This window comes from Procambarus clarkii, chromosome 6 (assembly GCF_040958095.1).
Source record: "Procambarus clarkii isolate CNS0578487 chromosome 6, FALCON_Pclarkii_2.0, whole genome shotgun sequence".
Taxonomy (NCBI): Eukaryota; Metazoa; Arthropoda; class Malacostraca; order Decapoda; family Cambaridae; genus Procambarus; species Procambarus clarkii.
Window position 1 is genome coordinate 5,412,417 of NC_091155.1, and position 13,721 is coordinate 5,426,137.

The 13,721-nt window shown below is 47.6% G+C and overlaps 1 protein-coding gene across 1 annotated transcript in view; it reads left to right on the plus strand.

The window, feature by feature from the left end:
• The first annotated feature begins 3,596 nt into the window (after positions 1–3,596).
• Positions 3,597–13,721, plus strand: part of LOC138354734 (dentin sialophosphoprotein-like) — a 36,814-nt gene continuing 26,689 nt past the window's right edge. Inside the window, exon 1 of the mRNA XM_069309213.1 lies at positions 3,597–3,691. Coding sequence (XP_069165314.1) covers positions 3,597–3,691 — 95 coding nt within the window. The remainder of the gene's footprint in view (positions 3,692–13,721) is intronic.

The following is a 13,721-nucleotide window of genomic DNA, read 5'->3' on the forward strand; positions in this document are numbered from 1 at the left end:
AAGCAGCAAAGTAAAAGGGCATGGAGAAACTATAGGAATAACAGGACACTGGAGAGCAGAGAAAGATACCAGAATGCCAGGAATGAATATGTTAGGATGAGAAGAGAGGCAGAAAGACAATACGAAAATGACATCGCAAGCAAGGCAAAGACTCAGCCTAAATTGCTGCATAGCCACATCAGGAGAAAAACAACAGTAAAGGAACAGGTTATGAAATTAAGGTTAGGGGCAGAAGGATTCACTACAAACGACAAGGAAGTGTGTGAGGAACTGAATAAGAAATTCCAGGAGGTCTTCACCTTGGAGCAAGGAGAAATCCCAGAGATAAGAGAGGGAATAGCTAACCAGGAACCACTGGAAGAGTTTGAGATTACCAACGGGGAAGTAAGGAAGTGTTTACTAGAGTTGGATGTGACAAAGGCTATAGGTCCAGATGGAATCTCCCCTTGGATACTAAAGGAAGGAGCAGAAAAACTGTGCCTCCCGCTCTCCATGGTGTATAACAAATCACTGGCAACAGGGGAACTGCCAGAAATTTGGAAAGCAGCTAACGTAGTCTTGATATACAAGAAAGGGGATAGACAGGAGGCACTGAATTACAGACCAGTGTCCCTAACCTGCATACCATGCAAGTTGATGGAGAAGATTGTGCGAAGAAAGCTAGTGGAACATCTGGAGCGAAAGAACTTTGTAACACAGCATCAACATGGATTCAGGGATGGCAGGTCCTGCCTCACAGGGTTACTTGAATTCTACGACCAGGCAACAAAGATAAGGCAAGAAAGAGAAGGGTGGGCAGACTGCATATTTTTGGATTGTCAGAAAGCCTTTGACACAGTGCCACACAAGAGGCTAGTGAAAAAACTGGAGATGCAGGCTGGAGTGAAAGGGAAGGTACTCCGTTGGATACAGGAGTACTAAAGTAACAGGAGACAACGAGTCAGTGTGAGGGGTGAGGCCTCAGATTGGCGAGACGTTACGAGTGGAGTACCGCAGGGGTCAGTCCTTGGACCTATACTGTTTCTGATATATGTAAATGATCTTCCAGAGGGTATAGAATCGTTTCTCTCAATGTTTGCCGATGATGCAAAAATTATGAGGAGGATTGAAACTGAGGACGATAGTAGGAGGCTACAAGATGACCTAGACAGACTGAGTGAATGGTCCAACAAATGGCTGTTGAAGTTCAACCCGAGTAAATGCAAAGTAATGAAACTAGGTGGTGGAAATAGGAGGCCAAACACAGGATACAGAATAGGAGATGAAGTACTTAATGAAACGAACAGAGAGAAAGATCTAGGAGTTGATATCACACCAAACCTGTCTCCTGAAGCCCACATAAAAAGAATAACGTCTGCGGCATATGCGAGGCTGGCTAACATCAGAACAGCGTTCAGGAACCTGTGTAAGGAATCATTCAGAATCTTGTACACCACATATGTAAGACCAATCCTGGAGTATGCGGCCCCAGCATGGAGCCCGTACCTTGTCAAGCACAAGACGAAGCTGGAAAAAGTCCAAAGGTATGCCACTAGACTAGTCCCAGAACTAAGAGGCATGAGTTACGAGGAAAGGCTGCGGGAAATGCACCTTACGACACTGGAAGACAGAAGAGTAAGGGGAGACATGATCACAACCTACAAAATCCTAAGAGGAATCGACCGGGTAAACAAGGATAAACTATAAAACACTGGTGGGACGCGAACAAGGGGACACAGGTGGAAACTGAATACTCACATGAGCCACAGAGACGTTAGAAGGAACTTTTTTAGTGTCAGAGTAGTTAACGGATGGAATGCATTAGGCAGTGATGTGGTGGAGGCTGACTCCATACACAGTTTTAAATGGAGATATGATAGAGCCCAGTAGGCTCAGGAATCTGTACACCAGTTGATTGACAGTTGAGAGGCGGGACCAAAGAGCCAAAGCTCAACCCCCGCAAGCACAAATAGGTGAGTACAAATAGGTGAGTACACACTCACACATACACACACACACACACTATATACACTATGTACACTAACATAGATGGGATTACAAATAATACAAGTGAACTTGGAGAATGGGCACTAGAAGAAAACCCAGACATAATAGCACTCACAGAAACAAAGCTAACGAAAATCATAACAAACGCAGTGTTTCCACAGGGCTACTATGTAGTGTGGAAAGAGAGAGAAGGGAGAGGAGAAGGTGGTGTAGCTTTGCCGATAAGAAAATGATGGAGTTTTGGTGAGATGGTAAATCAGAACTGTGAAGGTTTCAGTGACTACATATCAGGCACCATAGCAACTGGAGGACAGAAAATTATAATAGTAGTCATATATAACCCCCCATCGAATGACAGAAGACCCAGACAGGAATATGATAGAAACAACTTGGCCACCATCAATATAATAGAGAGCAGCTTCTGTGGCTAGCAGGAACGGATCCAGACGTCTAATCATGAGAGACTTCAACCATGGGAAGATAGATTGGGGAAACAGAGACTCACATGGAGGCCCAGACACATGGAGAGCTAAGCTGCTGGATGTGGCAACAAGAAACTTTCTAAGTCAACATGTCAGGGGACCGACAAGAATGAGAGGAGGGGATGAACCAGCCTTGCTTGATCTGATATTTACCCTAAATGAGTCGGATATAAGGGAAGTTAAGTTGGAAGCCCCACTGGGAATGAGTGATCATAGTGTATTGAGCTTTGAGTACCTGATTGAGCTAGGAATTATCACCCCCCAAAAAAGAACTGGGAACCAAAGGACTGGCGTACCGAAAGGGAAACTATGAGGAGATGAATAAATTCCTATGGGATATACATTGGGACACAGAACTCGGAACCAAGTCCGTACAAGATATGATGGACTATGTCACCCAAAAATGTCAGGAGGCTGTAAGCAGGTTTGTCCCAGCCCGACAGGAAAAAATAGAGAAGCAAAGGAAGAATCCGTGGTTTAATAGGGAATGTATGAAAGCAAAGGAGCTGAACAAATGGGCATGGAGGAATTTCCGTAATAACAGAACACCAGAAAGTAGAGAGAGAGATACCAGAGAACCAGAAACGAGTATGCCAGTTTGAGAAGAGCAGCTGAGAAAAGGTATGAAAATGATATAGCTAATAAAGTCAAGTCCGAACCAAAGCTACTACACAGTCACATCAGGAGGAAGACAACAGTGAAGGAACAGGTGATGAAACTTAGGGTGGGCGAGGACAGGTACACAGAGAATGACAAAGAGGTGTGTGAAGAACTCAACAAAAGGTTCCAGGAGGTCTTTACAGTAGAACAGAGAGATGTCACGGCGCTAGAAGAGGTGGCAGCAAACCAGGTGACCTTGGATAGGTTCGAAATTACAAGAGATGAGATCAAGAAGCACCTATTGGAGCTGGATGTGAGAAAAGCTGTTGGGCCGGACGGAATCTCACCATGGGTATTGAAAGAGTGTGCAGGAGAACTTTGCTTGCCACTCTCCATAGTTTATAGTAGGTCACTAGAAACGGGAGACCTACCAGAAATATGGAAGACTGCTAATGAAGTACCAATATACATAAAGGGTGACAGACAAGAGGCACTGAACTACAGGCCAGTGTCCTTAACTTGTATACCATGAAAGGTGATGGAGAAGATTGTGAGAAAAAACATAGTAACACATCTGGAGAGAAGAGACTTCTTGACAACACATCATCATGGGTTCACGGAGGGTAACTCTTGCCTTACAGGCTTGATAGAATTCTACGATCAGGTGACAAAGATTAAGCAAGAAAGAGAAGGATGGGCGGACTGCATTTTTTTGGACTGTCAGAAAGCCTTTGACACAGTACCCCATAAAAGGTTGATGCATAAGCATGAGAAACAGGCAGGAGTAACTGGTAGGGCGCTCCAGTGGATAAGGGAGTACCTAAGCAATAGGAAGCAGAGAGTTACAGTGAGGGGTGAGACCTCAGTATGGCGTGAAGTCACCAGTGGAGTCCCACAGGGCTCTGTACTTGGACCTATCCTGTTTCTGATATACGTAAATGATCTCCCAGAGGGTATAGACTCATTCCTCTCAATGTTTGCTGACGACCCCAAAATTATGAGAAGGATTAAGACAGAGGAGGACAGCTTGAGGCTTCAAGAAGACCTGGACAAGCTACAGGAATGGTCGTACAAATGGTTGTTAGAGTTTAACCCAAGCAAATGTACTGTAATGAAGATAGGGGTAGGGAGCAGGAGACCAGATTCAAGGTATCATTTGGGAAATGAAATACTTCAAGAGACAGAGAGAGAGAAAGTCCTGGGGGTTGATATCACGCCAGACCTGTTCCCTGAAGCTCATATCAAGAGGCTAACATCAGCGGCATATGCCAGGTTGGCTAACTTAAGAACGGCCTTTAGAAACTTGTGTAAGGAATCTTTCAGAACATTATATACCACATATGTCAGACAAATTCTGGAGTATGCGGCTCCAGCATGGAGTCCGTATCTAGTCAAGTGTAAGACTAAACTGGAAAAGGTTCAAAGGTTTGCCACCAGACTAGTACCCGAGCTGAAAGGTATGAGGTACGAAGAGAGACTATGGGAATTAAACCTCACTTCGTTGGAAGACAGAAGAGTTAGGGGGGAACATGATCACCACATTCAAGATTCTCAAGGGAATCGATAGGGTAGATAAAGACAGGCTATTTAACACAAGGGGCACACGCACTAGGGGACACAGGTGGAAACTGAGTGCCAAAATGAGCCACAGAGATATTAGAAAGAACTTTTTTAGTGTCAGAGTGGTTGACAAATGGAATGCATTAGGAAGTGATGTGGTGGAGGCTGACTCTATACACAGTTTCAAGTGTAGATATGATAGAGCCCAATAGGCTCAGGAACCTGTACACCTGTTGATTGACGGTTGAGAGGCGGGACAAAGAGGCAGAGCTCAACCCCCGCAAGCACAATTAGGTGATTAGGTGAGTACACACACACACACACACACACATCTGGGCCTCGCAGCCTGGTGGATAGAGCGCAGGAATCGTAATTCTGTGGCGCGGGTTCGATTCCCGCACGAGGCAGAAACCAATGGGCAAAGTTTCTTTCACCCTGAATGCCCGTTACCTAGCAGTAAATTGGTACCTGGGAGTTAGTCAGCTGTCACGGGCTGCTTCCTGGTGTGTGTGTGTGTGATGTGTGTAGAAAAAAAAGTAGTAAGTAAACAGTTGATTGACAGTTCAGAGGCAGACCGAAAGAGCAAAGCTCAACTCCCGCAAATACAACTAGGTGAATACACACACACACTCAATCACAGAGGTCAATCAAAGAGGCCATAAGCCCAACCCGAATGTAGCCAATGTCTTAATTTCCACAGCTATCCAGCTGTGTGCATTTCCAGCTATCTCATAACAGATAAATATTTGACCGTAGCTATCACATAACAGATAAACATTTCACCGTAGCTATCACATAACAGATAAACATTTCCCTGTAGCTATCACATTACAGATAAACATTTCACCGTACCTATCACATAACAGATAAACATTTCACCGTAGCTATCACATAACAGATAAACATTTCACCGTAGCTATCACACAACAGATAAACATTTCACCGTAGCTATCACATAACAGATAAACATTTCACCATAGCTATCACACAACAGATAAACATTTCCCGTAGCTATCACATAACAGATAAACATTTTCTCTGTTTTAATTTATTTTTCTCGTTTGTAAAAAAAAGTTTTAATGAGTAGAGAATCTTTCGCCATATTTTTATCATAATGATTAGCACAAAATTAATTCAACATTGTTATTGGGAGGTAAAAAAGAGGTTAAAATGATGTCTACAAAAATAATTTTGTTAGAATAACACTATATCTTTCTTAGGTTGAACTCAGAAGAGAAGTGAAACGAAAGAGAGAGAGAGAGAGAAAGAGACAAGAGAAATACAGATAGGTTGCAAGCTTCGGTTACAGTGAGACATGCTGGGGAAGTATTTTAATGATAAAATTATAGTTTACGATGTTACCTGTAGTAAGTTTTCATGAATATACATAAAATATATCTTTACATTAATATATTGAGTATTTTCTGTGTGAGTAAGGCGGCCGCAGTCCGTCCTCCTATGGGACGAACTAGTCCCTTAGTCAAGAATACGGTCAAAGTAAAGTGTCCTATCATAACCTACAACCTACCAGTGGACCAAAAACAGAAAACGGGACAGTCCGTCACTTTCGCGAGCCGCTTCCATTTTCTAATACGAAAATCTTAGGGCCTTATGTAACGCATACGAGCGAAAAGTAAGTAAGTAATTATCAAAAGAAAGCACCAAACCGGGAAGGCTATGTAGCACCATCAAAGACGCAAAATAATCAGAGGGCGCTAAATATCACCAAGGATGCCAATACGAGAACAAAAACGCATAAGGGGAACGATATCAAAAGTATCCGAGTCACCAAGAATTCTATCGAGGGACAGGTGACCGCGAGGGGCGGTCGGAAAGCAAGACATACGCTCGTCCTGGAAGTCAGGACATTCAAGAAGGACATGCACGACCGTAAGAGGGACAATGCAACTAGGACAATAAGGAGCAGGGCGGCGCTCCATCAAGTGACCATGGGTTAAGCGAGTATGGCCAATACGCAACCTCGCCAGAGCTGTTTCCCACCGCCGGTTACGGTGGAAGGAGGACTGCTACGAGGAAACACAACATTTAAGAGTACGTAGCTTGTTACCAGTAACAGACAACCAAGAAGCCTGCCAACGGGTAAGGACTGAGGAATGGATAACCGGGTAAAAGTCGGAATACAGAATGCCCTTACGAGAGATGGGACAAGAGCGGACAGCTTCCTTGGCGGCAGCATCCGCACGCTCATTTAAAGACACACCAATATGGCTGGGAACCCAACAAAACTCAACTGACTTAAATTTACTATGAACGAGAAACAGCCAATGCTGGATCTCGACAACCACTGGATGAACTGGATTAAAGGACCCGAGAGCCATGAGGGCACTACGAGAGTCAACAACAACTACAAAGGAAGACTGACAACGAAAAAATAGGAGACGAAGAGCATAGAGAATAGCATAAAGTTCCGCTGTAAAGATGCTAGTCTCCGGAGGCAAGCGACACATATAAGTGCGATCAGGAAAAACAACAGAGTAGCCAACACCGTCCGCTGACTTAGACCCATCGGTGAAGACAGAAACGGAGCGGGAGTGAGAAGAAAAGTGCTCGAGGAAAAGGCGTTTTAGAACCGTAGGAGGGGTAAAAGCTTTAGTGATACGGGTCAAGGAAGTACAAAACCGCGGAAGAGGGACCCTCCACGGGGGCAAAGAAGGAACAACACGAGGAGAAACATCAGAAATACGAACGGAAAGAGAATCCTGCAGGCGAGATAACCGGACAGAAAGAGGGAGGTGGTGAAGAGGAACAGGAACCGCAGGAGAGGTAAAAGTTAAAGCACGACAGAGGCGAGAGGAAGGATGTTGCAAGGACCGCGCAAGATAGCGAAGACAGTAGCGATCACGGCGGTCCTGGAGAGACAGGAAGCCAGTGTCAACATACAAGCTAAGGACGGGAGTCGAACGAAAGGCACCAGAACTGAGGCGCAACCCAGTATGGTGCAAAGCATCAAGACGGCGAAGAGTAGAAGGAGAAGCAGACGAGTAAGCAGGGCAACCATAATCGAGCTTAGACAGGACGAAAGAGGAATGTAAAGCAAGGAGAGTGCGCCTATCTGCCCCCCAAGAAGTATGGGACAAGACCCGAAGGAGGGTAAGGGCCTTAGAGCACTCAACACGGAGGTAAGAGATAAGGGGAGACCAAGACAAACGAGTGTCAAGGAATAACCCCAAAAGCTTCGCGGAATCTTTGTATTCAAGGGGATGACCATAAAGTGACAAAGAGGGACGAAGAACAACCCGTTTCCGCGTAAATGTCATGGCACAAGTCTTAGAAGTAGAGAACTTGAAGCCATGATCAGTGGCCCAAGACGACACGGCATCAATTGCAAGTTGAAGCCGGCGTTGAAGGAGAGGCGAATCATCACCCTGACAACAAAGGGTAAGATCATCGACATAGAGAGCGGAGAAGACACCAGAAGGAAGAGAGGAAAGAAGACCATTGAGGGCAACCAGAAAAAGAGTAGTGCTCAGAACACTACCCTGGGGCACACCTTCGTATTGCTGAAAAGAGGGAGAGAGAGCGGTACCAAGGCGCACCCGAAAGGAACGACGAGAGAGGAAGCTGCGGAGAAAGAGAGGGAGATGACCACGAAGGCCAAAAGAATGAAGTTGAGATAGGATATGATAACGCCAAGTGGTGTCGTAAGCCTTTTCCAGGTCAAAAAGGACGGCAACAACGGAGGTCTTCGCAGCAAAAGCAGTACGAATATAGACCTCAAGTTCACCAGGACATCTGTCGTGCTGCGGCACTTGCGGAAACCAAATTGAGAAGGGGAGAGGAGGTGATGGTGCTCCAGGAACCACATCAGACGAACGTTAACCATACGTTCAAAGAGTTTGCAGACACAACTTGTGAGAGCAATAGGGCGAAAGTCCTTAGGGGAAGTACCCAGAGACCCCGGTTTGCGAACAGGGGGAACAACGGCATCGAGCCAGTCCTCAGGGACTGACGACGACTCCCAGATCCGATTATAGAGACTCAGTAAATACTGAGACGTGCTCGGAGGGAAATGGCGAAGCATCTCATAATGAATACCATCGGAGCCCGCCGCCGTAGAACCGCAGAGGGCCAGGGCAGAACGAAGTTCAGAGAGAGAGAAGGGATCATTATAGGGAAGCTGATGATGAGTGCAGAAATCTAAAGGACGAGACTCAAGGACAGGTTTACGAAGAAGGAAAGATTGGGGAAGATGAAGACCAGAGCTAACAGAAGAAAAGTGGGAACCCAGTTCGGAAGCGACCTGCAACGGGTCCGCCACAAGAGTATCATGGAGGTGAAGGACCGGTGAAACATCGGGAACGAACTTACCCGCTATCTTGCGGATACGCTTCCAGATCTGGACCAGAGGGGTTTCGGACGTAATTGTTGAGACATAAGATGCCCAACATTCACGTTTAGCCGTACGGATGGCCCTACGGGCCACCGCACTCGCTTTCCGAAAGAAAAGAAAAGAATCGGTCGTCTGCCTACGGCGGTGCCTCTTCCAGGCTGCACGCTAACAGCGGACAGCCCGAGCACAGTCCGCATTCCACCAGGGAGCGCACTTCCGTGGACCCCGAGAGGAAGAGCGAGGAATAGAGCGGAGGGCAGCGTTGAAGACAGTGTCATGAAAAAGGAGGAGAGCGCGAGAGAGAGGCAGAAGGGAGAGGTCTATTTACCCTCAGCAGCACTGAGGGTAAATAGGGTCCAGTCTGCCTTAGCAAACTGCCACCTAGGGAAAGAGAGGGAAGGGCGAAAAGAGAAAAATGAAACAAGGATGGGGAAATGATCACTTCCATGGAGGTCATCAAGAACCTGCCACGTGAAATCTAAGTAAAGAGAAGAAGAGCAGAGAGAAAGATCAAGACAAGAAAGGGTGCGAGTCCGAGAGTCCAAATGAGTGGGCTCACCAGAATTCAGAAGAGACAGGGAAGAAGATAGGAGAAACGGCTCAAGGAGGCGACCCCGGGTATTCGTCAGAACGTCACCCCAAAGAGAATGACGACAATTGAAGTCACCCAGCAGGAGCACAGGCTCCGGCAAGGAGTCTAGGAGGTGTTTCAAATCAGGAAGAGAGAGCGGGACACTCGGGGGGAGATAAATGGAACAAATTGTGTACCATTTCCACACAAAGATACGAGCAGCAGAACAATGGAGAGGCGAAGGAAAAAGTAAAGGAACAAAGGGAACATCTGCACGAATCAAGAGAGCAGAAGAATTAGAAGCCCCAGCAATGGCTGGGGGGGGGGAGAGAAAGGAATAGCCATGAAAACGACCAGGACGAGCACCAAGCATTGGCTCCTGGAGACAGACACGAAGGGGCGAAAACCGCGAAATCAGAAGTTGGAGTTCGAGGAAATTGGCGTAATAACCTCGAACCTTCCATTGAAGAATGGACAACGACGAGAAGAGAAAGGACAAAAACAGAGAACAAGGAAGAAACATAGGCGAAAGAGCAACAGAGCACGTTAAAGAATATCAGGGTCAGCAAAGTCAGGGTTAGGGGGCATGGGTAAACTGAGCAAAGACGGAGGGAAGGAAACGGGAGAACAGATCAGAGGTGGGCGGGCGGGGTCCGGAGGAGGAGGAGGAAGAGGAGGAGACAACGGAGAGGAGCAGTCAAGGACAGCAGTAGGAAGAGGGGGAGTAGAAAGAGGGGAGCGCACCCCAGCAAGAGCAGCAACCGAGAGGGAAGCAGGGGCCAAAGAAACCTCCATAGCAGGAACAGGGGGCGCAACCACTGAAACGGGAGGGGAAGGAGCAACAGAGCCAGAAGTAGGAGCTAAGGAAGAAAGCGAAGCCTTCTTACCCGCCGGGGAAGAGGAAGGAGAGGAGCCAGGCTTACGCTTCTGAATTAAAGAGACAGGTGTCCCAGCAACTACGTACCGGGCAACGGATTCCAGTGTCTCAACAGGAGAAGCCGAACGAGAGCACACACGACGGCCGTTAGGAGAGCGAAGGACATCCGCCTGCACCGACAGGCGGCGGGGAGAGCCGATAGATGGAGGAAGAGGATGGGAAGGAGGATCGGAGGGGGATGAGGAAGAAGACACAGGAGACATGACAGACCGGGTTGAAAGAAGGGGAACCCCAGACAGAGGACCAGGAGGGGGACCCCTCGGGAAAGAACTCAAAGGAACAGAGGAGGGGGCAGTGGGCGTATCAGGGTCCAAGGCCCGGAAACGGTTGAGAGTCTGAGGAAGGGGGGAAGGACGAGGAGAGGAAGAGCGCAACACGCGAGCATAAGAGATGTTAGTATAAGGCGGGAGCCGGCGAACCTGGCGCCTCGCCTCAGGAAAAGACAAACGCTCCCGGTGCTTCAGGTTAAGGACGGCCGCCTCAAGCTTGTAATGGACACAGGCACGGGAGAACGTAGGATGGGCCTCACCGCAGTTGAGGCAGCGAGCTTGGGGAGAAGTGCACTCCGACTTAGAGTGACCTTCACTCCCACACAAAGGACAGAGAGAGACAGTCCCAGAGCAGCGGAGGGCACCATGCCCAAACCTCCAGCACTTATTACAAAGTCGAGGAGAAGGAATATACTCCTGGACAGAGCACCTAGCACCAGCAAGAATGACAGAGGATGGAAGGGTCCTACCATCAAAGGTGATCTTCACAACGCGAAGGGGTTGACGGCGACGACCACGAGGGGGACGAGTAAACGAGTCAACCTGGAGGACAGAATGGCCTTGGGCATCAAGGATATTCCGAATATCATCGTGGCAATCCAGCAGATTCCGAACACCGGTTGCAACATGGGGTGGGAGGAGAATAGTGCCAACACTGGAATTCATCTGAACGTTCTTGGAGACCCGAACAGGGACCTCGCCAAGGCAAGATAAGGCAGCCAAGCGGGAAGCCGCATCCTGAGAAGGAGCAGCAACGACACGTGTACCGAGACGAGTGAAGTTGAAAGTAACACACGCATCCACGGAATCTACAAGATGCCGATGGAGGGAGAAATCGTCAGGAGGCGCAGAATCAAGAGGGAGGAGATCAAAGTATTTGGCCCATGAAGCAAGACCAAACAAGGCCTGATACGCATCAGCACGGGAAGGAATCGAGCGAGTGCGGTTGGGGCGCGAACGGCGTTGAGAACCCCTAGAGAGAGAGGGGTCAAAAGGCGCAGTAGTCACAACGAAAGACTTAGCCACACCAGGGGACGAAGTGGTCACCACCGGGGGCTGGAGGCTCGACCCAACCTCAGAGGAGGGAGGGGAGCTGGGGGAAGAAGTCAGGACGGTCAAAGGAGGAGCAAGGTCGGGGCCCAACGCAGCGGGAGCTACAGAGCCTGGTCTTCCAATACTGGCCGACTCGGGGGCTTGGTCGCCCACCCCACGAGCCTGAGAGGGTACAACGGAAACATTCAACGACATAGAGACGAAAAGTGACAAATTCATCCACGAATGTGCCCCCATACCCACCATGGAGCCACAATTAGAGGCAGGACACCCAACAGGAAGCTATCGCCAATCATGCCGGGGCCCCCTAGGGGTGCGTCGTGAGTATACGCCCCACAAACGCCACCTTAAGAACCGTCAGTCCGTCGAGATCGGGTTCAGCGACGAAAGGGGGGATTGACAATAAAAGGTTCCCCTCGCTCGAGACGTCGGGTACTACAGTTCTACGGGTGCAAGAGTATGCCTCCTCAAGCACCCGGGCGTCAAAATAGAAGAAGTCCAAAGAAATAATCCAAAACAAGCAAAAGGTCGGCAGGAAACGACAAGCAGATAGGAGAAGAGGGGGGAGAAAAACGAAACAGAAGGAAAAGGAAAAGCGATCCGGCACAATTGGAGAAGACAGCAGCAGGAGTGCAAGGCCAGAAAAGGACAGAGGACTGCCCAACGGAGCATCACACTCCGGCAGCCGTCCACCAAGCCCCCTCACGACGCCAACGGGCCGGAAGGGGAGGGGGATACGAGCGAAAAGCAACGAACGTTCTTTCAAGGAGGACAGGTTGTAGGAGGACAGGTTGTGGGAAGACAGGTTGTTGGAGAATAGGTTGTAGGGGACAGGTTGTAGGAGGACAGGTTGTAGGAGGACAGGTTATTGGAGGACAGGTTGTAGAAGGACATGTTGTAGGGGACAGGTTGTAGGAGGACAGGTTGTAGAAGTACAGGTTATAGGAGGACAAGTTGTAGGAGGACACGTTGTAGGAGGATAGGTTGTAGGAGGATATGTTGAAGGAGGACAGGTTGTAGGAGGACAGGTTGTAGGGGACATGTTGTAGGAGGACAGGTTGTTGGAGGACAGGTTGTGGGAGGACAGGTTGTAGGAGGACAGGTTGTAAGAGGACAGGTTGTAAGAGGACAGGTTGTAGGAGGACAGGTTGTAGGAGGACAGGTTGTAGGAGGACAGGTTGGAGGGGACAGGTTGTAGGAGGACAGGTTGTAGGAGGACAGGTTGTAGGAGGACGGGTTGGACGAGTTAAAGAGAGATCCATCAGTCTCTGGCCTGTAGTAAGTTTCCCTTAATAAATAACAATAATTCATAACTCAGCAACTATAATAGAAAAACACAGTTACATAAGGTAGTATAAACAATGTATTATCTGTTCACAATATTTGTAAAAGGTACAATGTAACTAAATAGTACACATGAGTACATTACACATTAAAATAATCACAATGAACCAAATGAGCCCCTCCGAGCATGATCTACAAGCTACACCGCCCAGCAGCCCTCACTGAGCAAAGATTATTCGTACAGACAATAAATTACAATAGATTGGACTGTTTCCCCATACAACCTCGTGATAATATTCATAACATGAACATATAATTACCACATTACATCTTTAAAATTTAAAAATATATAATAAAGTAAACTTTGAGACAGGGAAAATACAAATTACGTAATTACCTCTACCAATTACACCAATAATTACACCTCACAATAACATCAATGGTAATTACACCTTACCGCATCACACCCTGACAAGGCGAGAGGTCCCGTTTTGCCTCCATATAAACACGCAACAAGAACTATTTGCTAGACCTTATATATGGATGTGTGACCTCAAGAACACTTAATCTCACTCCTTACTAGTGTAGCAGTCGTACAAAAGAACTCCTTGACCAACACCTTTATTAA